This window comes from Pygocentrus nattereri, chromosome 6, assembly GCF_015220715.1.
Source record: "Pygocentrus nattereri isolate fPygNat1 chromosome 6, fPygNat1.pri, whole genome shotgun sequence".
In the NCBI taxonomy this organism is placed as follows: domain Eukaryota; kingdom Metazoa; phylum Chordata; class Actinopteri; order Characiformes; family Serrasalmidae; genus Pygocentrus; species Pygocentrus nattereri.
In genome coordinates this window covers 47,904,299-47,928,643 of record NC_051216.1, presented here as the reverse complement: position 1 = coordinate 47,928,643, position 24,345 = coordinate 47,904,299, and the positions used below count along the sequence as shown (strand labels likewise).

Below are 24,345 nucleotides of genomic sequence, written 5' to 3'. Positions count from 1 at the left end.
GGGAGGGGAAGAGGGAGGGAGGGAACTTGTGGCACATGGCATCTGGCCCTCGCTAGCATAAGGGGGCAGCTTACGTAAGAGTGGAGCAGAGCGCTTGACGGATGCTCGGGATGCGGAGGAATGCGTCTCGGGAGAAGGCTCCGGGTCTTTCTGCTTGCGTGGTCGCATCCCGCTCTCGCTCCGCTGCACGCCAGCCTCGGCCTCACTCTCGCTCGGGTACGTGCACTTCCGACACTAGAACTCCAGCTCAGGTTCTCCCAGCAGACAACTTACCTCCTAGCAGGCAACTTCTCTTACTATTCTAACCACCAGTGGCTCTTTTTCTCTGCTGAACTGGTCTTATTTTGTCCATTTGCATTTCTTGAAGCCTCTAGAATTCAGGAATTGTGAATTGTGAAAGAAAAGGAGATGCAGAAGAGCAGCTCTTGCTTGAGTAGACCTTTCTTAATTATTGTCTCAGTTGTATCAAGGTTCTCCTCGTACTTGACCAGGGCAAAGCGTGTCCTGCCGTGGCTCCAGATCTCAAAATAGAGCAAAAAAAATTGCCACAGCTCGATATGACCGTACCTCGGGCAGTGTTCCGGCGATTCGCTGTCTTTAGAGGGGAATTATTACTGTGTTTTTCCAAAATTTCTGCAGATAATGATGTCTTGTGAAGTCAAACGATCCTAAATCTAACCGATATATATGGTATTTCCCTTTCTGAGATGGCTGTGCAGGATTATCTACTATTTCTATCTATCTATTTCTAGACATGATTACCTTGTCTTGCGTAATTTTATGAAGTAAAATGTTCTCACTATACAGGCAGATCATTTTGCTGGTTTCGAGCACGTTTCTTAAAAACGAGCACAATTATCTGCCAACATAGTGAGATCATTTAAACTAACAAGTTACTTAAAAGAGTAAAACGTCTAGAAATAAGGTAAATAATCTTAAATTCACCCGACAACAACCTCACAGGAAGAATGATTAGATCTATTGACTATACTAAAGATCATTTTACTTGACAAGAATCCTTTTTTTGCAGTGTAAATAAATGTTTTAAATGAAATGCTGCCAATCAGAACAGAATGAGCCTCTAGAAGCTTCTCTACAGAAAGTTAGTGTTTTACGATAGTTTGGGCCTTAAAATGCGTTCCCGGTGGAGGGATACAGTACAGTGCGAAGGTTTTAGGCACCCAAGACACATTTTCAAAATCTATTTATTGTGTAGTTTGTGCTTATTTGCTGATAAAAGTGTTAATATTTGAATAAACAACATTTATAGTATATTAATTAATACTGATTTTATATATAAAATAAACAGTGATGTTCTGGATGTTGGTGTGTGTGTTTACCCATCTCCAAGCCTCTCCTCCTCGAGGAAGTCCAGTATTATATGTAGTTATAAAGCAGCTCCTGGTTTGACCAATCAGTGCTCAGTAAATTGAGCTCATGATGTAATTGATGATATTAACGAGTCTCTGTGGCGGCTGTGAAGGTGTCCAGGAAAAATATGGACCCGAGAAATTCTTGTTACTGTTTATTGTTTTTCTGATTATTTGAATTATGAATACGACTTTATTCTAATGTATATTGTGATAAACTCACTGCTGAGGTCAGCTGGTTAAACATTTGCTTAGACGCCTAAAACTTTGGCACAGTACTGTACGCTTAGGGTGTTGTCAGGCAAAGTAGCCCCCCAAAGGAAATGTTCTACTGTTTTACCATGAACAACATTTTATAGAAAATATAGAAGCTCAGAAGGTTCACTGGTGGTTCTGGATAGTAAATGAAGTGGCTATATTTTGTGGCGACCCCTGGTTCCCATCAGCACCACTGTAAAGATACCTGAGACGGTAAAAATCTACAGTTCAGACCACTCTGGATGACTTTCCATCTCGGTTCCCCTTTAAAAGCCCTGGACGTGATGCCTTTAAGTGTTCATTGTTTAGCCAGGTGAATTATTAACGGAGGCCCGCTCTGCTCTGAGAGCTGTTGTGGCTGCTGGTCCGTGTTGGGATGAAAGCTGGTTCTGAATGACGACCCGTAATCTGCTGCTGAAGAGGGGACGGCTGGCCTGACAGACAGTGTGTGGGTGAGAGCTGCTCAGAATTACAGGCTTTAAACGTGGTCATGCCGTGATTCGGAGACACGTGGCTTTCCGTAGCAGCGTTTCGGTGCTGTTTTGTCATCTAGATGACGGTGATCTGTAATAATGGACCCTGCTGTCCATAATGTGTTCTGAATATTTATAGTAGTGTTGGCAGAATTTGATACAGATATCGTGCTTATTGCGTTGTTATGGCTTGACAGAGTAGATACAACATAAAACAGCCTATTTAAAGAGTCAATATCCTACAGTTTTCCTACATTTTAAATCTGCTTTTTATTTACTCAGGTGTCGCCATCCAAATGTTAAAATGAGCCACTTTGTCCTTTCAACAAAAATCAAACCACATTTCACCATCTTGACTGTAAATGTGTCTCAGTGTGTGCTGATGTGCCAGTAGAGACTAAAACATAATATTAATGAAAACTCAGACTGACTCTGCTCTGCTTTGAGCTTCAGCTCAGCTGCAGCCGCTTTTCTCGCATCTCCAGCAGGAAACTTTTCCACTGAACTAGATCAGTTTCTTGTTAAATGTCCCTCAGTGTTTGACTTTTTATGAGGCTGAAGTTGCTTTTGATTTGCCGGCTTCTTGTTCAAATTTCCCGTTCCACCTTAAATGTAAACCAAATGCACTCTTTAAGGTTGAACGGGACAGTTCAAATCAGAAGCTGGTGAATGAGAAGCAACTTCAGTTTTGTGACATTTTGGTGTTTGAGTTTCTCACTGCAGATTAAACGTATCAGGAAACCAGCTGGAGTGATTATAAACACTAAAGTCCAGTCATCTCCAGATTATCGACGTCCGTCTTAAATCTCTCTCTTTGCCGTTTCGTAGCTACTAGCTGGGCGAGACTGTCGTCTGTGTTGCTATGGTGACCAGCCGTCTGCGCTGATCTTCAGGGTTAAAGGGTGAATCAGCAGTTCTACATTAACTCCAGCGTTTAAGACCATTTACTGTTAAACTGTGTTGAAGGATCAGCAGAGCTTTATTTTACTGTAGAGGAGGATTATTTTATTATTACCTACTGATCTGATTCCCTGCTTTGATTGGCTGCCCTCTTTCAAAAAGCAGTCCAGGCTGAAACCCTCCTTATCACTTCAGCGTGGATGGGTGGGGCTCAACTGCTGTTGGCTAAAGGATGTGTGTAAATATGTCGTCACAAAAACAGTGAATTCTAAATGGGCGGTTTTTGCAGCTTAGTTTCCAAATATGAAACAGAGAAAATGCGTTTTTCCTTGTTTAGGCCCTTTAAATTCCCATATCATGGAAAAATGAAATTTCCTTGCTTATTTAAAGTAAAAGTGTGAAGTTGGATGTAGTATTAAACATATTGTTCACTCCCCCAGTCCACAGAGTCCATATGTGGAAGCTAAGCTGCAAAAATGGCTTCTTTTGGAATTCACTGTTTTTGTGACGTCACAAAAAAATAACACATTTGCACATTTATTCCTTACTTAGGCCTTATTCCATGTACAGCTTTTTAGCCACGCCCATTCAGCCAATAGCAGCATTGCCCTGCCCATTCATGAAGTTATAAGGAGTGTTTCAGTCCTCTTTCAGAACACAGCTCATTTAAAAAACATCAGTCTTAAAGGCACAGTAACAAATCCAGCCTGTTTAATTGTAAGGGACAGCGGTAAAATAAGAGGTAAAAAAGTGGTAAATTAAAAATGCAAAAATGTATCGACTGTTTTTAATAAACGATCCGCAAAAACATTATAAGTGGACCTGAGTGAGGGGGATAAAATGCAACATGCCCCCTTATGAAGGTCCCTTTAAATAAACAAATAATCGTACTGAAAGTTAGAGCACTAAATTAGGAAGAAAGTAATGAGCACTAATTTGCAGATTTTGAGTCCAGACTAGTTTGGAAAAGTCTTGCAGGGCTGTTCCTGGGTAGCTGTTTGATAGGCCTTTCAGTGTTGGTGCTAAGTAGGGTGCTGATAAAGGCAGACCGCTGGCCCTGTGTGCTGTTATTAGAAAGGCGGCAGTAACAATAGTAGGACATGCTAAGCTTCGCCAGGTCACCTAGTTAACCTGATCTTCCAGGTAAGAAGATATTCTGAGACTAGCACTGTGTGCAAGTTCACCCAGAAAGACACTGACGTGAGGGCCGAGCGTTGTTCTTCATGTGACTGGATGGAATAACAATAATCAACATCTCCAGCCTGGGTACAGTCCATCCCTTCCAGGCATAAACGCTGGTTATCTAACCACTGGTCAGCTCCAGCGTGGGGGAAGCCTCAGCCTTCTAATCAGACTGTGGTGCGCTTTGAAAAAGAAGGCTTTTGAAGCCTGGCGTGATCAGCGTTTGTCAGGATGTCAGAGCAGAGTTGTGATGTAGGTGTAATTCCTAGATGTGGCACAATCGGTGGCTGATGATTCACGAGGCAGAAGACAGACTGACAGCAGAAGATTCACTGCTGAGTCAAAAAAGCACTGAAACCCGATATTAAAGAGACAGTCCACCACAGTTTAGCTCTGTGGTCACTGTGGTAGACTGGTAGACTGACTTTGCTGCACTCTTAGAGGTGCCGAAAAGGGTCAAAACTAAAGCCGTTCTGAGCGGTTTGGTGTGAAACGCTCTGTTCTAGATAAACTGACCGAGTCAGAACCGTTCACAGTGGTGGTGATAGGAACCAGACGTCCCCCTCTAAAAGCTCCTCACAGTGGTGGTGATGGGAACCAGACGTCCCTCTAAAAGCTCCTACAGAAAGTTCCTACATGAACTGGTTCTGAATTCACTGCCTGATGACTGAGACGCTGTTTTATGAGAGTTTAGAGAACTTCAACTCCATTCATGGTGGAGGGAGACATGCAGGGCGCTGTGCGGCAAAATAGTCCCCAAAGAAAACTCATTATTCCAGATTTTGGTAAATAAAGTGTTTATATCTGTGTTGTAGTCATGGCGACGCCTGGTTCCCATCACCACCACTGTAAAGACGTCTGGACCGTTTCACACCAAACCCTCAGAATCTCTCTGATTACACCTCACACAAAAATTGGTGGAATTTAGTCTGAATATGTTATTGTAAGTCATATCCAGTCACATGTAGTGAGAGAAACAATTGCAGTGTAATGTGAAGCTTTCACCACATATAGTGACTCAAAACAAGTGATAAATATCTAGAAATCGGTTCTCGCAACCAAGTCAGAACGAAAAATATCGCATACATCGACTAGAATGAAAGATACGCTTTTCGTAAACAAGCTTTTTGAAGTTAAGAACCTCCGCAAAGTGTAACCGGTCGACACCCGTTAAAAGCCCAAACCAAGAACCTTTATTCTTAAGAGTCTAGCCGCTAAACTGTTCAGGAGATCGGAGAAGCAGTTGCTAAGGAAGCCCCTGGGGATACAACAATTCCAGCAGAGTGCTGCATTTTTAATGAGCCTTCCCAATTAGCCGTCCCTTCCTCTGGTCTTCCTGTGACTCTCTCCACTCCGCACGTTCTCCTGGACGGTCTGACTGAATACAACCGAGGAGCCCGGTACTTGTTGGTTAGCCGAGAGCTGAGAGCTCTGCGAGTGCATTAACTCAGTGTGAGCGCGGCAAACCCCCCGTTACAGCGGAGCCACATGAGCGGTTAATGCCAGTGATTAGTGCCTGTCAGGGTCCTCGGAGCGTGGGGCTCGGGAGGCGGGCCATCTTTAGCAGGTGGCCATGGTTGGAGACAAGACAGCGCTCTTCCTGCTAGCTGGCACCCGTACGTTTCTGCACCGCACACAATCTGTCGGCCTCGTCACGTTTTGCTGGCGCGCCTCCCGTTCATATTTTTGTCTCGGAGGTCCGACCTCGCCCCGTGTCGCTGCGCAGGGATGAAGTGGATGAACCAGTCGCTGCTCAGGGTCGTGTTTGTGGTTTTGTAAGGTCTAATCAGTGAGATGAACGCGCACCTCAGTGTGGGGATGTTCTGCGGCCTCCCCTCGCTGCTTCTCTCGCTGCGGCTTGAAAGATTAATTGCAGGTTTTCAGCACAAAGTGCAGCGCGTGTCAGGAGTGATGGTGACGGCCTTGCCCGGCCCATGGCTCTAATTAGCTAACGATGTGGGCTCCTCAAGCGCAGCGGCAGCTTGCAGAGCGCGGGGGAATAAACCGTGGCTGATTTCAACAGAACGTGCTGCTGTACAGACTCACAGTTCCCTCTGATCACGGTTAGCGGCAGTTCAAAGCTGTTGCAGAACACTCCTTATAACACGGGTGGATACGCTCCTAAAATCTGATTGGCTGAGCTGCGTTCGCAGCCGTTGGAAATTCCACACCGTGACACTCCTACAACTCTGTATCACTGCACCACGGCATGAAAAGCCCTTCTGCTGTTAATGGAATCATCTCTGACTTACGTTCCTATCTAGAACCAGGCTGGTCAGCGAGCTAACAGGCTAAAATATAGTAAACATTCTAAACAGCTCCATCATTAATGTCACAGGCCTGAATTAAAGCACTGATGATATGATTTACTGTAAAACGGCAGAATAAAAGTCTAAAAAAGTCAATCGAGTGTCTTACAGGCTTCAAATGTCCGTGTTTCAGTCAGAAGTCACGTCGAACCCAGACTGAACCCCAAACGGCTCCGTACTCCCTAAATAGTGTTCTAGCTATGAAAGTTTAGAAATTCCAGGCTCTAAAGCCAAACAGTGCCTCCTGTATCGAGTGCGGACGTGTCTGAATCCCGAACGACTGTTTCTTAGCTGGGTTTTACTCTGTTGGGCTGCAGGATCCAGTATTTAAACTCCTACGTCGTGCACTATGTAGGGAGCAGGCAGCCGTTTGAGACTCAGCCCCAGTGAGGACTGGGGCTAAATAAGACTCACGGTGGTGATTTGGAGAAAAAAAAAGTGCTTATAAAGTGAAAGTTTGTGCATTAAACAGTGCTGTGACATCACATGTTCAATCCGTTATGTGACAGAAAGTTTAAAAAGTCCATGAAATGACCACAGGACACAGCGACGGGTGACCGAACGGTCTCATTCAGCAGGCCATGCTTTAGCAATGACACCAAACCCTAAAGGGACTGCATTTCTGGGTGGAATACTTGTTTATGTCAATTATAATTAATAATAACAAATTATTTTCTGACAAATACTGTATTTTGTCGTGTTTTATGTTGCTGTACGTAACTGCAATTTTACGGTATTTACTCCACTTCGCGTCGTGCCTAAGAGCACCCTTCCCCTGCAGTAACACACAGCCTCTCGTGGCTTTATTGCTTCCATATACACACGACTGAATTTTGTACTACTGCACCAAATCACCAACCCCCTTGTGCTCTTAATGGTCTTCAACTGTAGTTCTGCTTGCATGGACAACTGGGTACACTAATGAAGTAAGAACCCGGTTCTTGCTTCAAATATCAGTGTTTTAGTTCTGCTTCACACAGCATTGAACTCTGAGCCTCACCTGAATATTTATTAGCCGTATTATGCATTCTTATGTTTGGGGGCAGGAGCCAGTTTTAAGTCCTAGTTATGGCACTATGAGTGGAGAGCCATCTGAGCTTTGGCCCCAGTGTGGGGAAGAGGACGTACAGCACAGTTAGCTTGGTGCTAAATGAGCCTGGAAATGGCATAGAGGCGCATATGGAAATGAGCGTTGTAGTCGAGGTGCATGACTACATGTATTGTTTGCATGATTTTATTAAATACATGAAGCGACTGCAACATTCGATGACAGGTGACTGAATTGTCTTGTCCTCTTTCCGAAGTCCATGGCTGCTTGGCGACAGCAAAGTAAAGAAACTACTGGAATAATTGTTTTTTTCCTTGATTATTAATAATAAATTAATTAGTGAAAATGGTGTATTTTATCACATTTTATGTTGACCATCATTTTATAGAAGTAAAAAGCCGCTTGAGGCTGTGCGTTACGGTGGTCTTATCACAGGTGAGGGTTTGTTCTGCCTAATAACACCCGTGATAAAATCACTGTAACGCATGGCCTTATTGCTTCATTATAACTTGTGTGTCCCGTGTACCTCATTCTCCAGACCACCAGGTCGAGAACCACTGGTCCAGAACATCGTAAGCGATGGAGGACAGTTGGCACTTGATATGATGTTTACTACTATTAATAATAATAATAATAATATCATCATCATCGTCGCTTACATTATATACTATGACTATATCAGTACACCTGAGCATAACAGCAGACCTGTGTGATGTGCAGAGTCCAATCTGCAGGTAGTTTGACCAGAGGAGGACGGGTCCCCCCCTGGTGAGCCTTGGTTCCTCCCAAGGTTTCTTCCTCAGCTCTGACGGAGGTTCTCCTTGCCACTGTGGCCCCTGGCTTGCTCACCTGGAGGTTTTTCATTCTTGTTAAAACTCTGTCTTTTCTGGATTTCTGTGATATTTGATTGAATTTTGATATTTGAATATTGGACACACAAACAGAAACTTGGATTTAATGTCTCAGCCGTACCGGCCGTGTTACAGCCAGCCTAGTCCCGGATAATTCAGCGAATCATTCCTGATATAGAGGCCCGGCTCTCGCCGGGAGCTGTTTTACTTGCTAATGAAGGGCTCGAGGAAATAATGTGATAATCAGGGCCAAAGGTCCAAGTGGGCAGAGCTGACCTCCACATTCCCAGACAGCGCTGACCGTGTCTCAGACATCATTACGCCTCTTCCTGGCTGAGCTGCTAATTCAGTTTCTTAAGAACACAAAGGCCAGAGACAATATGTCATCAAGGAGGGCGCAGCATGGCCATTTCACAAGCCAGTGGGTCTGTTCCACTAACACAGTCCTCTCACTGCGGGGACAGTGTGGAAACGTCTGCCGTGAACAGTTAAACAGTTTTTCTTCCCCAGAAAGTTTACAAATGTCAATAATAATAATAATAATAATAATAATAATTAGAGAGGCACCTATCTTGAATGTTTATGTCGTATTCTAATCTCTTTACAGCCAGGTTTATTATTTTGGCCAATTCTTTAATAGCTTTCTTTTAATCCAATGTCAGTTTTGGTCGAAATTAATAGCCTATTTCGCTATTCATCAGTTTGATCTTTGGCGTATCTGAGTGACCAAATTCACGGTGGGGAGCACAAATTTGAACATAATCCTATAATGACCTGAAAAAATAGCTTGATTTGCACTTAACTAACTATAATTATTATCAATATTATTATCAATATTATCTATAATACCAGTAATGACAGAAAAAATAGACGGTGACAGTAATATTAATCGTTTGTGGCAGTGGGCCTGAAGTTGACAGAACTGCAGTCTTACGTTCTGATGTTCAACAAACGAACATTTACTTTTACAGTTAAAACAAACTTAAAACACTGCAAACAGAATATTTCTGGAATGTTAAAGGGCCATATCCGGGAAAACGGAATTTTTGATGTAAAGGAGTTTGGTGTAAAATATTACCACTAAGCTGCAACAGCATCCTGTTTTGATCTCTGGGTTTGTCTGGTGTCAGAAGAACCAAATTATTTACATATATCTACATATTCAACCTACATCTGTTTAGCCCCCTGCCCACACACCATCCTCTAGTTTAGCTCCGCCCATTCATGCTAAAGTTATAAGGAGTGTTTCAGCTCTGAGAACTTTTTGAATGAGACACAATATGATGCAGCCAGTCAGAGCAAAGCTCATTTACATATATCAGTCTTAAAGGCACAGTGATAAAATCTGCCTGTTTAACTCTGTGGTATAGAGAGTATTGTCTGGCAGCGCATCTTTTATGAGTAAATAGTAAAAAATCTGCCGATACCTGATACTCAATACCGATATCAGTATCAGTGCATCCCTAGTAAAACCAGTAAGATCAGAATGCTTCATCCAGAGAGTGATTATTATTATACTGACATTAACATTAATTACATTCCTTCATTCCTCTCTCTCTCTCTCTCTCTCTCTCTCTGTCTCTCTGTCTGTCCATCTGTCTCTCTCTCTCTCTCTCTCCCCCTCTGTCTCTCTGTCTGTCCATCTGTCTCTCTCTCTCTCTCTCCCTTTCTGTCTCTCTGTCTGTCCATCTGTCTCTCTCTCTCTCTCTCCCTCTCTGTCTCTCTCTGTCTGTCCATCTCTCTCTCTCCCTCTCTGTCTCTCTGTCTGTCCATCTCTCTCTCTCCCTCTCTGTCTCTCTGTCTGTCCATCTGTATCTCTCTCTATCTGTCTATCTGTTTCTCTCTCTTTGTCTATCTCTATCTGTCCATCTCTCTCTCTCTCCCTCTCTCCCTCTGTCTCTCTCTCTCTCTCTCTGTCTCTCTCTGTCTCTCTCTCTCTCTCCCTGTCTCTCTCCCTCTGTCTCTCTCTCTCTCTCTCTCTCTCTCTCTCTCTCTCTGTCTCTCTCTTCCTCTCTCTCTGTCTCTCTCTGTCTCTCTCTCTCTCTGTCTCTCTGTCTCTCCCTTTCTCTCTCTCTCTCTGTCTCTCTCTGTCTCTCTCTCTCTCTCTCTCTCTCTGTCTCTCTCTCTCTGTCTCTCCCTGTCTCTCTCCCTCTGTCTCTCTCTCTCTCTCTCTCTCTCTCTGTCTCTCTCTTCCTCTCTCTCTCTCTCTCTCTCTCTGTCTCTCTCTCTCTCTCTCTCTCTCTCTCTCTCTCTCTCTCTCTCTGTCTCTCTCTCTCTCTCTCTCTCTCTCTCTCTCTCTCTCTCTCTCTCTCTCTCTCTCTCTCTCTCCCTCTCAGTCACGTCTCTCAGACCAGCTCACTGGAGGAGGTGCGTCTGGGTCTGGACGGGGATAGGTTAGTGCCCCCAGCGCCCCGGAAGGTTGAGATGAGACGGGATCCGGTGTTGGGCTTTGGCTTCGTGGCAGGAAGTGAGAAACCGGTGGTGGTCCGCTCCGTCACCCCAGGTAACCTGGCTGAGGTTCACGGCGCTGCCCTCTGCTTTCCACATTACACATGCATGTGTCACTATATTGCATCATGAAAGTTTCATAGGACACACAAAGCTGAGCTTAGGGTCCCTTTAATGTTTCATCTCTTTCATAAGCACAGTGCCTGCGCCGTTATCTCAGTTCAGTCATCGCTTGTAATTAAATGTTTTATAATTAAAGCAGGTAGTGAAGGTCTGAGGTGTGCTGTGTTTTGATGATGCAATCTAATTACATTTCTTATGAACTGCATTTTTTATGAATCAGTTCTTTCACAGTTTTGAAACTAAGAATTAAAAAGTGCTAGTCTGCTTTAATAGTAATGATAATGATCTTTATTTATGTAGCATTTTTCATGCAGGTGGCAGCTCAGAGTACTTTACTGACAGGTAACAGAACAGAAAAAATAATGGGTATTAATTTAAAATCATATAAGACCATGACAGATCAAATAAAAAAGATTTTAATGAAGCTCCGAGTTAAAGAGCTGCGCTCTCAGATGCTTATTAAAAGTGAGCTCTGAGCTCGACCGTCTAAAAGCTGAACTGAGCTCCACAGTTTAGAAGCAGAGTAACTCTCTGTTTTCTGTTTTACTGAAGGAGTTTGAAGGTCAGAATCTGCAGATCTAAGATCATAAACACACATTCAGGAGCTTTAAGGTCATTTAGAGCTTTAAAGACCAGCAGCAGAGCTTTAAACTCTCTCTAACAGGTCCAGGCGGTCAGTGCAGTGTGTAGACGGGTTGATATGAGCTCACTGTGTTGGTGCTGTGAGGACCCGTGCTGCTGCGTTCTGTACGGGTTCTAGAGGATGGACTGATTTTTCCAGTAAGAGGATCATTACAGTGATCAATTCTGCTGAACAAACACAGCTAGAAGTTTCTCTGCGTCACTCTGTTTACATGCAGGTAGAGCAGAGCTCACAGTGTAAGATCACATCCAAGTTTCTACTCCAGTTTTGGGATATGAAGATAAAGAGACGAGGTTCTCATAAAGCATAAAGTTGTAGAAACCTTTGCAACATGCACTAAGAGATATCTGACACAAAGCTGGTCAGAATGTTTACAGACACTTCATTATAAGGAGAAATGGAAATGCATAACTGTGTCATCAACATGGTCATGAAAATTGGTGTCATGCTTTTCTAATGACATCACCTACAACTAACATGCACAAAGAGAAAGGCAAAGGCCCTAAAACTGAACCTTGAGGGACTCCACAAGAAATGTAAGAGACCAAGAACTGCCTGAGAGGCCCGGTATTCCAGATGGTAGGTTTGAATCTTGTGATTAATGGTATCAAAAGCTGCAATTATTGGATTGCAAGATCCAGTAAAACCAGAACAGAAGGCTTTTGGGGCATCATCACTGAGTCTGAGGTCATTCACAGAACGAACCAAAGTTGTCTAAGTCCTATGATTAGAACGAAAACCTGAAACTTCTCATATCACTTTCTGTACTGTATTACTGTCTGTATTGGACTCGGTCAGTCTGAAGTGTCAAGAACGTAATGGAAATAAAGAGTTAAACAACCGTTTTTTCCACAGGGGGTCCTTCTGAGGGCAAGCTCATTCCTGGAGACGAGATAGTCATGATAAACGACGAGGCGGTCAGTTCTGCTCCCAGAGAGCGAGTCATCGACCTGGTCAGGTACTGGACTCTGACTAAGCTCCACAAATTTAAATAAATGAATAAATTTATTATAAAGGGTTACTCCTTCATAAGGGGTTGCTCATTCAGAGTCGTTTGATGCGAAATGCTCTGAGAGACTTGCTGAGTCAGAACTGTTCACAGTGGTGGTGATGGGAACCAGACGTCCCCCTCTAAAAGCTCCTCACAGAAAGTTCCTACATGAAATGGTTATGAATTCACTGCCTGATGTCTGAGACACTGTTTATGGCAATTTTGAGAAGATTTTGGACAAAATCCATTTATGGTAGAGGGCTACATGTTGAGAGACAAAGCAGCTCCCAAAGAGAACTTTCAGAGATTTCATTTCAGATTTTCCACTATTTTCCATCATGACCATTCCATATAAACTCAGAAGACTGGTGTAGGTTCACTGGTGGTGTTGGACAGTAAATAAAATGTCTATATTTGTGTTGGTTCCAATCACCAGCACTGAAAATCTAATCTACTGGAAATCTGAACCTTTACAATCAACCAATTTTCATCAAAGGGCTCTGAATGACTGACCGACTGGCTTCACACGCATATGAACCTGAGTGAGCTCCCATTCTTAATCCATAGGGTTTAATATGATGTCGGCCCACCCTTTGCAGCTATAACAGCTTCAACTCTTCTGGGAAGGCTTTCCACAAGGGTTAGGAGTGTTTATGGGAATTTCTGACCGTTCTTCCAGAAGCGCATTTGTGAGGTCAGACGCTGATGTTGGTCGAGAAGGTCTGGCTCACAGTCTCCGCTCTAATTCATCCCAAAGGTGTTCTATGGGGTTGAGGTCAGGACTCTGTGCAGGCCAGTCAAGTTCTTCCACACCAAGCTGCACAAGTTAAATTTACAGCATATAATAACTCAAAATTCTGAATATAAAACACCACTAACTATTAATATAACAATTGATTCCAAGCTTTTGAACGGTAGTATAACAGCAAAAACAGTGAATACAAATTGAAAGATGCCTAAAAGAGACTTTATGAAGAAAAATCCCTAAACCGAGGAGACGTCTGAGACACCATCTGCCTCCTAACAACACCACACAGTTTCACACCAATTCACACCTCCACACTCCAGCTACTGTCATGTGACCCTTACAAATTCTGTGAAGCACCCACAGAGATTTAAAGGAGTCGTTTGGCTAAAAATCAAGTTTACACAATCCCGCCAGCAAACCCCCCCACACACACACCCTAAATGCAGTCCATCAGCCAAGACTTGTTTGGTGTTTGAAGTAGTTACTTCTTCAGTTTCAGCACTGGAGCTAATGTGGCTAACAAGTAATGGCTTATTATGTGGTTTCTGACACTGTTATCTACACCGGTCAGGTATAACATTCTGACCCATCTCCTTGTTTCTGCACACATTGTCCACTTTATCAGCTCCACTTACTGTATAGCTGCACTCTGTAGTTCTACAGTTACAGACTGTAGTCCATCTGTTTCTCTGATACTCTGTTACCCTGTTCTTCAGTGCTCAGGATCTCCATGGACCCTCACAGAGCAGGTACTATTTGGTTGGTGGGTCATTCTCAGCACTGCAGTAACACTGACATTCAACACGTCTGCAGAGAAGACGAAGTTCATGCTCTGATCTTTAAAAGACGGCGGTGGGACGGACGTCCAGCTTGTGCGTCTCAGAACACGACGTCTTCCTCTCTGCCTTCTTTAATAAGGACATGTGAAGGACGTTTTCCTGAGTCTGACGTCAGCAGTTAAAAACACAATCACTGCTCACTGCTGCTCATCTCACTCTGGACTCACGTGATGCTCGTTGTCATGGTAACATTTACTCTAAGTGGTTCTCCACGCCTGCGCATCATTTTGGATCTGATTACTTGTAGTGTGAATGTAAAACGGAGATTTTCCATCAGATTGTTGAGTAGAGTGAGAATAAACACTCAGTCTTAATCTGTAAACACACTGACAGTCTGAAGAATCTGGCTCTGGGGATGTCAGTATACAAGTCAGTCATGGTAGTCTGCCATCACAGCAGTCTTCACTGTTGTCCACCACTGACATCACGCAGCACATTTTCACATCTGTCAGCTTTAAAGCCAGACAAACAGTTTTCCAGCTTATCTCACATTCACATCTCTTCAATAGAAAAAAGGATGAAGCCTTCAGGGGGTCCATTATCTGGTGATTGGGTTGAACCACTATTCTAGACACCTTGGCACACCACTTCTAGATGCCTTCAGAGATTCAGTGTCTTGACTCACTCTGTTTCCCAGCAGGTTTAGCCACATGGCTAGGCCTAGCAGTTCCTTCACCCTCCTGTCACTGGAGTAAAACACATCTTTAGCAGCGCTTTAGCCCAAGCTCAAGTGAGTTCTCCAGCTCAGCTGTGAAACGCTCCTACTCAGGTTGGCCTACGTCCCTCGAGAAGTAAACGTCAGCAATCCTGATGGCCGTATATTATCTCTGTTAGCTTAAAACTCTCCAAACCACAACAGCGTTTCATTTCTGAGTGGGCAATACGTATTTCACAGAAAAGCCTTAAATAATCCTGCTCCAGGGTTTTAGAGCATGATGTGAATTTATGCAACTTTCACAAAACCATCTGTAAAAACTCCAAGCTTTAAATCAGGGCAGAAAGCGCATTTTGGCTGACTGTTAAGAGCCAATTATCTCAGAGAGGTGTAGGCGGCAACGTTCGCTCCCAAACAGGCATAATAGCTTGAAAGGTTTGTTTAATCTTTTCTCTTTCTCATTTTAGGAGCTGCAAGGAGGCCATTGTTCTGACGGTTGTTCAGCCGTATCCTGTAAGTTTTCCCAACGTCTCTGAATGTTCACCTATTCTTTAGTTATGTTGACAAAATCATGTTGCTTTTGTTTTCCTGACAGAATTTGAATGTGTATTGTAAAAACACTCACTGTCCACTTTATTAGAAACGCCTACCTTTTACTTCCACTGACTGTCCACTTTATTAGAAACGCCTACCTTGTACTTCCACTGACTGTCCACTTTATTAGAAACACCTATCTTGTACTTCCACTGACTGTCCACTTTATTAGAAACGGCTATGTTGTACTTTCACTCACTGTCCACTTTATTAGAAACACCTACCTTGTTTGTTAGAAACACCTAACTTGTACTTACACACACTGGCCACTTTATTAAAAACCTCTAACTTGTATGTTTACCACCCTAAAATATCCAACCAAGAGTGGCTCTGTGGTCAGAAACTCTCTCTCTCTCATGTTTAGCAAGTTGAAGATTCCCCTCTAGGAGGAGCTACTGGCATTAAAGTAGCTTTCACTGAAAGGGAGAAAACTGGCATGAAACTATACTAGGCTAAAGGCAAAAATGCCTCATAAAAAGTGACAGATGTGTTGCTTGAAGGCCTCTTAAAAGCTCCACATATCCACTTCTAAGGTTGAGTTGTTAAAACAGGTGCTAAGCCCAGTGGAACAGTCAATATAGGCCACCGATCTTGGTGGTAACATAGAGGCACTTATTGCAGTGGTAAAAATGAGAGGCATTACTGCCGAGAATCAATAAAGAATGGATTGAAAATTGACTTGATTATGCCATCATGTGCTTAGCCAGTTGCTGCTATAAAGGAACATGGTGGCTATCAAGCACAGCCTCTTTGACACACTCTTGCCCACTGTCTTGTGAAAAATACCCCTTTTCTATAATATGTATTGCTAGAATGTCCCCAATGCATTTAAATAGCTGTTCTTGGTAAAACAATGTACAGTTTCTAAATATTTTTTTATAGATTCCACATAAATTAAGCAGAAGGTTTGGGACTTTGATGATCCCAGAGCTACAGTTTGTAACTGTCCTCCAGTAAGGTGGAGCTGAGAGGGGTTTCTGATAAAGTGGCCAAGGAGGGTAGATTCATGGAAATTTCCTATTTATAAATGTGAATGTTTCAAATATGTTCAGACACACCCAAGATCTATTTTCTCTACTTAGCTTGCCAAATATGTATATATATATATATATATAAAGTATGACTCCGTTTCCAAAAAAGTCGGGACGCTGTGAAAAATGTAAATGAAAACTAAATGCAATGATGTGCAAATCATTTGAACCATATATTTATACAGCATGTCCATCTCAGCTTTTTTGGAACATGTTGTTGGCATCAAATTGAAAATGGGCATATATAAAATATACACAATAAAATACAATATATACAATAAAATTTCTCAGTTTCAAGATGAGATCTGTTGGTACTATTTTTGATTAAATATAGGGTTTAAATGACTTGCACATCATTGAATTTTATTGGTATTTACATTTTGCCCTCTTTTGGGAATGGGGTTGTACTTGCCGAAGCTCACTAGAGAGCTAAACTTGTGCAAAGGCTTGATTTTGATGCAGTTGTGCTGTTCTAATAGGAGATTAAAGCGTTTTGTAGTAGCACATTCCAGAGGCCTCAGCACTTAAACTGAACAATAAGCTCTGTGTCCCGAATCTGAACCAGACATCATCTACCGTAAACTTAAAAGACGACCCAGCGATGCTTGTTCTGTCGATTTTACTACTTACGTTAGCCTAAGCTCAACTTTCCTCCAGCGAAGAGAACAAAGCTACAGTAGCAGCACAAGCGAAGGACGGCAGAACCTGACCTCCACTTGTTCGTCGCTGGGTTCACTTCAGCGTATAGGATGAGAGGCTTTCCGTGGCCACGAACGATCCGAGAGGCACGAGCTGTCGAAGGTGGCGGGACGACGGCGCTAGGAATAGCTAGTGCTGTGACTCAGCATCCTGAGGGACTTTCCCTTTAACACAAACACGTCTCATTCATTTCTCACCGAGGGAAAAACGCAGTACAGAGCGCGTTCTAATTTTACACTCGTACGATATCACACCAGCTCAGGGTGCCACGAGAACGGTGTTCTTCAGGCCACGGACCATTAGCGAGACGCAGTGCGCTGGCAGTGGGTCACATCTCCCTGTTCTTGTTGTTGAGTGAGGCGGTGTAGCTGAGTCATCTGCTTCCTCATGTGTGTCACTTTATTTTCCACAGTCACCCAAGTCTGCCTTCATCAGCGCTGCCAAAAAGGCCAAGCTGAAGTCCAACCCGGTCAAAGTGCGTTTCGCCGAGGAGGTCATTATTAACGGTCAAGTACCTGTAAGTGGAAAATTGCACCATTTCTGCTTCCGTGGCTCTGCTGAACTGAGCACAGCGAGCGAGGAGCTGTAAAAGACCCAGAAAATGTGTGTTATTTATTCATTAGAAAGTTAGCAAAGTGAGCCTGTGAAATTAAGGAGCTGTTTGTGCATCTATTAGACTCTTGGCCGAAACTGACAGTGGCAAAAACCCAAAATAGCTGACAGTAAATACAAACCGCTTACATAAAGTAAACGCACTAAAGCGATTGCAGAATGTGCCGTGACATCCAGCGTCCTCAACCACACAGAACAGTTGGCATCCAAAGCAGCGAATTCCATTATTTGTAGTTATTCTTTGTTTTTCTATTCTTTGGCATGTTTTTTTCTCCATTTCATGAACAAGTGGCGTACAGATGGAGTTGGTGTGCTCAAAGCGATCTGTTGTTTTGCTGGATGTCATGTTATCAGGTGCTGTCGTGCCTGTAGTGGAGAGGTTCCTGACGCACATGAACAAGGAATATATCTCTTGTCCAGTGTTTATTGCCATACCATACATTGATAGAAAATGAATTGAATATAAAGCAATAAAACAAAAACGAGCAAAATAAACAAAATAGATGCTTTAAAAACGAATTCCTTAAAAATGAAGAATAACGTAACGCGTCAACTTGGGAATTTTTTTTCCATTTTCCCCCCAGTTTAGTCATATCCAATTCCACCCAGTAGTTAGGACCCCTCCAATCAAGCGATACCACCAGCGCTAGGAGGGCAATGGCAAACACAAGCTTTCTCTGAGTCACATGAGGCACCGCTGCGTCTTTTTGAGGCGACACTGGACAATTGAATGTACTCGGAGGAGTCGCCAACCACCAGATCTGTTACGCCAACTAACAGAAGTCTGTGCTGACTAGTGCAGGTGGGGAGATGGGGGGCATCTTACCCACCCAGAGAGAGCGAGGGCTCTCTTGGACTCCCGACTCTGGGTGGCTGTAGCATCACCGGTGATTGATCTTGCGATCTCCTGATGACAGAACCAACACTTAGATGGTTCATTTCAACCGCTGTGTTCGCAGTTAATCCCTTCTCATTTAATTACCATTAAATTATCACGGACAAGTAGAAGAAGAAAATTATTGTGTGCAATCAACTCAGAATTGGGGTCCAGGGGCCGTATTTGAGAAACTTCTTCTCTTTTTGTCTTAAGTTAAACTCTGACCGGTCAAGATAAGATATTTCAGATTCATATTACAGAAGCAAATCTGATCTTAATTTAGGAATTTTATCTCATCTTACAGCTTCTTATTTCCAGTTAGGAGATCTTAGCCTACTGGATCAAAGTCCACAATCAGCTGTCATGTCTGTTTCCTAGCAACCAACCATAAACATACACACCTAAAACAGGTCATTGAACTGATCAATACAGAAAAAAAAAGATCCAACAAAACTAAAGCATTGTGAATGCCGTGAGAGCACCCCCTGCTGTTTATCAGTGCACCCCCTGCTGTATATCAGAGCACCCCATGCTGTTTATCAGAGCTCCCCCTGCCGTTTATTAGAGCGTCGCTGCCCCTCAGTTTCAGTCTCCATTTCCCAAACGCTTTAATCGAGCGTGTTAACGTTCCACCTCCTAATAAACACACACGTTCAGCTCCGCCTCCTCATTATTCACCACCATCACTGTAATATTCCATCATCTACATTAAAACAGGAAGGAGATCAGAGGGGCGGTGGAGTTCGAGTCGGCAGCGTCTGAGATGTTTAAAACGCAGGGTTAGAAGAGAAAAACATCTCCCAGTGAAAGCCGCGTTTTACAGTAGGAATAAATGGAGCTCATTATGCTGGTAGTGAACTACGCCGCCTGACTCAGCCGCCTCAGAACCAGAGAAACGGACCTTAAACAGGAGTCAGGACCCTGCTGGGGTTCATCCTGAAGTTAGGACAGGATTTAGGAGGTTTAGTCTGGTTAGGATTTTTGTGTTGTGCTGTTTTCTGATCTGGAGTTGATGATGAGATGATGAAGGGAGGAGCTGATATTCTGGAATAGATACTGAACTAAACTCAGTACTAAATTAAGTTTTTATGGTGACTAAACAGATAAGATCTCAAACTTAGGAAGTTTGAAGTGTAATCCGGCTCCGGAATTTCTGGGATTGAAAAGCCCTGCTGTGCTCTGCTAGAACAGAGTAGGTTAATGGACGTGGACGTTTCTGGGAGAGTAAGTAATGGGTCCGTTTAATGATTATCATGTGCTAATGCTTTTCTACGGCTCACAGGAAACCGTGAAGGACAACTCGCTTCTCTTCATGCCAAACGTTCTGAAGGTGTACCTTGAAAACGGACAGACGAAATCCTTCAAGTTCGACTCCAACACCTCAATCAAGGTACTTTCCCAGTGGTTCTCCTTACAAACACAGATGTAACTAAAAGCTTTTTAAAGGCCTGTTAATTAACATTCATCCGCAGTCACAATGTGAATTACCTGCGAGACTGAGTGGCCCACATTTCCGAGGAATGTGCAGCTTTGATCAGCGCCGTGTGCCGACTTTCTTTAATTATGACCAGAACAAGATCCAAAAGCGCATTTGTTCTCTCCCTCTCTTAGTCTTGTGCACGGATAAACACAATTAACCCATTCACCTGTGTTCCATTACGTCCTTTCCATTTGCCCAGACACGTTAATGAGCCCAGGCTGTCTTTGTTTTGAAAGGACGTCCTCCTGACCCTGCAAGAGAAGCTCTCCATTAAAAGCTCCGAGCACTTTTCTCTGATGCTGGAGCAGAAGACGGAAGGTTCCAGCACCAAGCTGATGCTGCTGCATGAGCAGGAGATGCTAACTCAGGTACTGCGCTCTCCGTTGGTTCTGACATGGTTCACAGGGACTTTTGGTGAAGGAAAGTGTGGGATCTGGCCGTGAACGTGGTCAAACTCTGCCTGACCCAACACAACATGAGTTGGTAGTTGGTCAGAGACGTTATTAAAGGGCTGCAGGATCGCCAGAGTGATATTTTCTAGTTTAAAGACTAGAAAACCTCCTGCTGACGGTGAATCTCAAAGGTGGAAGTAGAGCTGTGTGATATGGCCAAAAATTGAAGGCTGATTTTTGCTCCTGGGTGGTTAATCGCTGTTTTAAACTCTCCTTTATGGTCAGAACATGATAAACACTCACCAAACAGTGGAACATTTCACCAGTCTGTCATGGGAGACTGGGAGAAAGTGTGTGGTGAGCTGTTTTTACCAGCTGGAAAAGCACGGCCACAGTATTTTTAATAGTCATAATTTAAGAAAGAAAAGATTATTTTTATTTGTCTGGTGACGAGGCTCAACTGCCCCGTTACAAACGCTAAACAAGTGGCCATACGCAGTGCTAAACTGTTTAGTTTCTCAACGTCAGCTTAGTACGAACAGCCAACATCAGCTGGCTCGGAACGTCAGCGATGGATCCCACCACCTTACTGCCTCAGTCCTAACACAGCTATGTCAGAGCATATCACAGTTTTCAGACACCAGCTAACGATGACTGGCTTTCTCAATAGTAATTAGAAGGGTGACCACAATATATCAACACCAGACAAACGTCCTGCTTTTAGCTACGTTTAAACTGAGAGTGATGCTTTTGTGCCGCGTTTGATCTACAGTATCATCAATTCGCCGTGCTGTCTGAGTGACGGAGCTGCTTCAAGTTAGCCAGCTGATAAAAACAGCTAGCCTGGGAAGTGAGCGTTGTCCCGCTCTCCAAAGCCTCACAGCTTCCTCAGTTTACTGTCGTTTAAATCAGGACTGTAACTCATATGAACCACTTCTTTCTTTCACTTTCGTTACTCAGGAATGCACTAATACTAAAATATGACTGAGTGCTATAACAACGCATTGGAGTTGTGTGGTGTGGACGTGATGTAACATTGCTAAAGCTGGTTAGGATGTATGGAATAGGTGAGCTCACTGTAGGTCAGTACAGCTACGCCACTGACTCGGCCACGGGAGAACAGATCACCGGTCACTCCACTCAAACAGGGAATGTGTAATTATATATTATGGAATGGAATTTAAGGTGGAATGAGACAATTCGAAGAATAATTAATAACTGCCCCCCTCTTTGAAGGTGATCCCTAAATGTGACTAAAGCCCAGCAGTGAGGAGCTGAACTTTCCCCTCCTCTGCTGTCCCTGCAGACGGGCAGTGTCGCCTACAGAGCGGCGCTAGTAGCTGTTAATGAAGTGATGATCTTTTATTAGAGGGTCTCATTTCAGAGGAAGATCTCAACCACTGCCCTGTAGCTCAGTAACAAGATGCAAGGAGACCCTCGAAAACAAAGTAAAAAAAAAAAAAACACAATTAACGACTACAAATCGTCATTTGGGTCATTTTATGTTATTTTATGTCACTAAAGCATTTAACTCAACTATGCATCTAACTTTCTTGCTAATTAGCTTAGCTTATTGGCTGATATGAGTCTGTCAAGGGTGAAAATATGAGCACAAACACTGGCTCTGTGCATGCTGCCGTCCTATTTCACATTCTTGTGCACGTGTTGGTGATATTGTGCCTTGTAACTTCATCTGAAAGAGTAAAGGATTTGCTAAGTTGTTGTTCTCTACAGCTGCAAGTGTTGCCAAAGATAGAGGATCCGTCAGTGGGATTAATACGTGTAACGATTGACTCAGTAAAAGGATCCAATTAGACCCAGACTAACAGATGTAAACAGACACAAAAAATCCAGAAAACAGTCCTCGGGTAAAAAACACTAACTAACCAAAGACTAATAAGAAAGCAGGCTGTGAACTGCAGTGGAGAAACTACAGTACAGTAGAGACTCCACAAGGAAAGAAAACAGATAATCTATTTAAAGCTCACTAATGAGCCCCAGAGGAGAAACAGATGTAGAAAAGAACTTCAATATTGGAGAGAGAGCAACCTCTGGAGTGGAATCCCCAGCCTATATGTGACATTACACTGTAAAATCACTTTTACTCTGTAAAAAAAATATAATAATAATTAAAACGGTCAAAAGCCTGGCGGCGGAACCTGCCAAACACTGGCCATGAATTTACCAGAACACCTAAAAACAATATGGAAAACGGTCAAAAGCCTGGCGGCGGAACCTGCCAAACACTGGCCATGAATTTACCAGAACACCAAAAAACAATATGGAAAACGGTCAAAAGCCTGGCGGCGGAGCCTGCCAAACACTGGCCATGAATTTACCAGAAGGCCAAAAAACAATATGGAAAACGGTCAAAAGCCTGGCGGCGGAGCCTGCCAAACACTGGCCATGAATTTACCAGAAGGCCAAAAAACAATATGGAAAACGGTCAAAAGCCTGGCGGCGGAACCTGCCAAACACTGGCCATGAATTTACCAGAACACCTAAAAACAATATGGAAAACGGTCAAAAGCCTGGCGGCGGAGCCTGCCAAACACTGGCCATGAATTTACCAGAAGGCCAAAAAACAATATGGAAAACGGTCAAAAGCCTGGCGGCGGAACCTGCCAAACACTGGCCATGAATTTACCAGAACACCAAAAGCCTGGCAGCACACGGGGCCAAATGTTAATTCTTCTCTTTTCTTAACTTTTCTCCTAATTTAGTCTTCACCAGTCCCCACACTTTAGTTAGGACTTCTGAGATCTTGCTCTTTTGGTCTCCTTGTCATGGATGGCTTTGCCAGGATTTGACCTCACGATCTCCTGATGTTGAGTTGAACTCTTGATCACCTCCCTGTAATTTCGTAGTCAGTGGCCACGTATCAAACACGCACCTTCTTATCATATTTTCCTTGAAGTGGGACGAAATTTCTTCTTAAACCCACTGACACGGTTCTGACGAAGACTCTGACTTGCTAATGTTCTCTATGTGGGGTTTGTCTAAGAATCTACCCACACTCAAGAGCACAAAGGTGAGAACCGTTCTGCGCTTTAAGAACACGACAGGAACCTGACGCAGACTTTTCCTTAGGATCTTTCTCAAGAACACATTTAAGAATAAGCTTGGGAAGATACTGGAGAACGAGGAACACTATATGGCAACAACAACAACAAAAATCATATTTAGCAATGCACGATCCGTAATGGGACGCAGATCCTGTTTCTTTGGATATTCATTTTTAAAGACTTTGTGATAAAACCAATAATAAAAGTAACGCTGCTGAGACCGGGAATCACAGTTGTGAGTTCAGCTGTGCATCTCTGCATTTTCAATGAGTTTCAACCATAAAATGAAAGAAAAAAACTAAAAATAATCTTCAGTAACTACATTTATAGCAATTTAAGTGTATTTTCCATTACACACAGTGTACAGTTCACACTACAGCCTTAAACACAGCCAGACTTTACTGTTATTACCGTTTTTGCTTGATGTTTAATGTATGTATTTACTGTAAATGGTACTGTAAATTGACTGGATTGGACCGGGTATGGCCAACTATTACGTTGACAAACATAGTATTTAAATATAATTATGTATGGTTCATTTCATTATTAATTACATAGTTAAGTAAAGTTATATTTACACTGACTCCCATTCTGTGTAAAGCGAGTCGAGTCTGGGCTTTTTCTGTGATTCAGTGTGAAGAGCAGCCGAATTTCTCTGCTTCTTTGACTGAGTGAGAAATGATTAAACAAAAAGTAAGAAGATCCGTGTCGACCGAGAGATAATCTTAGCATTAAGATCTTCCTTTTGAGGAACCCA

The 24,345-nt window shown here is 43.1% G+C and overlaps 1 protein-coding gene across 3 annotated transcripts in view; it reads left to right on the top strand.

Annotated features, from left to right (window-relative positions):
- frmpd4 (FERM and PDZ domain containing 4) overlaps nucleotides 1–24,345 on the top strand; it is a 76,252-nt gene that overhangs the window by 33,461 nt on the left and 18,446 nt on the right. For 2 of the 3 annotated variants that reach the window (XM_037539460.1, XM_037539461.1), the window contains exons 3-8: nucleotides 10,728–10,894; nucleotides 12,461–12,563; nucleotides 15,306–15,351; nucleotides 17,575–17,679; nucleotides 19,934–20,041; nucleotides 20,368–20,499. In XM_037539460.1, the coding sequence (XP_037395357.1) occupies nucleotides 10,728–10,894; nucleotides 12,461–12,563; nucleotides 15,306–15,351; nucleotides 17,575–17,679; nucleotides 19,934–20,041; nucleotides 20,368–20,499 (661 nt within the window). Of the gene's footprint in view, nucleotides 1–71; nucleotides 217–10,727; nucleotides 10,895–12,460; nucleotides 12,564–15,305; nucleotides 15,352–17,574; nucleotides 17,680–19,933; nucleotides 20,042–20,367; nucleotides 20,500–24,345 lie in introns of those variants that run through there. The other variant, XM_037539462.1, reaches the window with a different exon arrangement.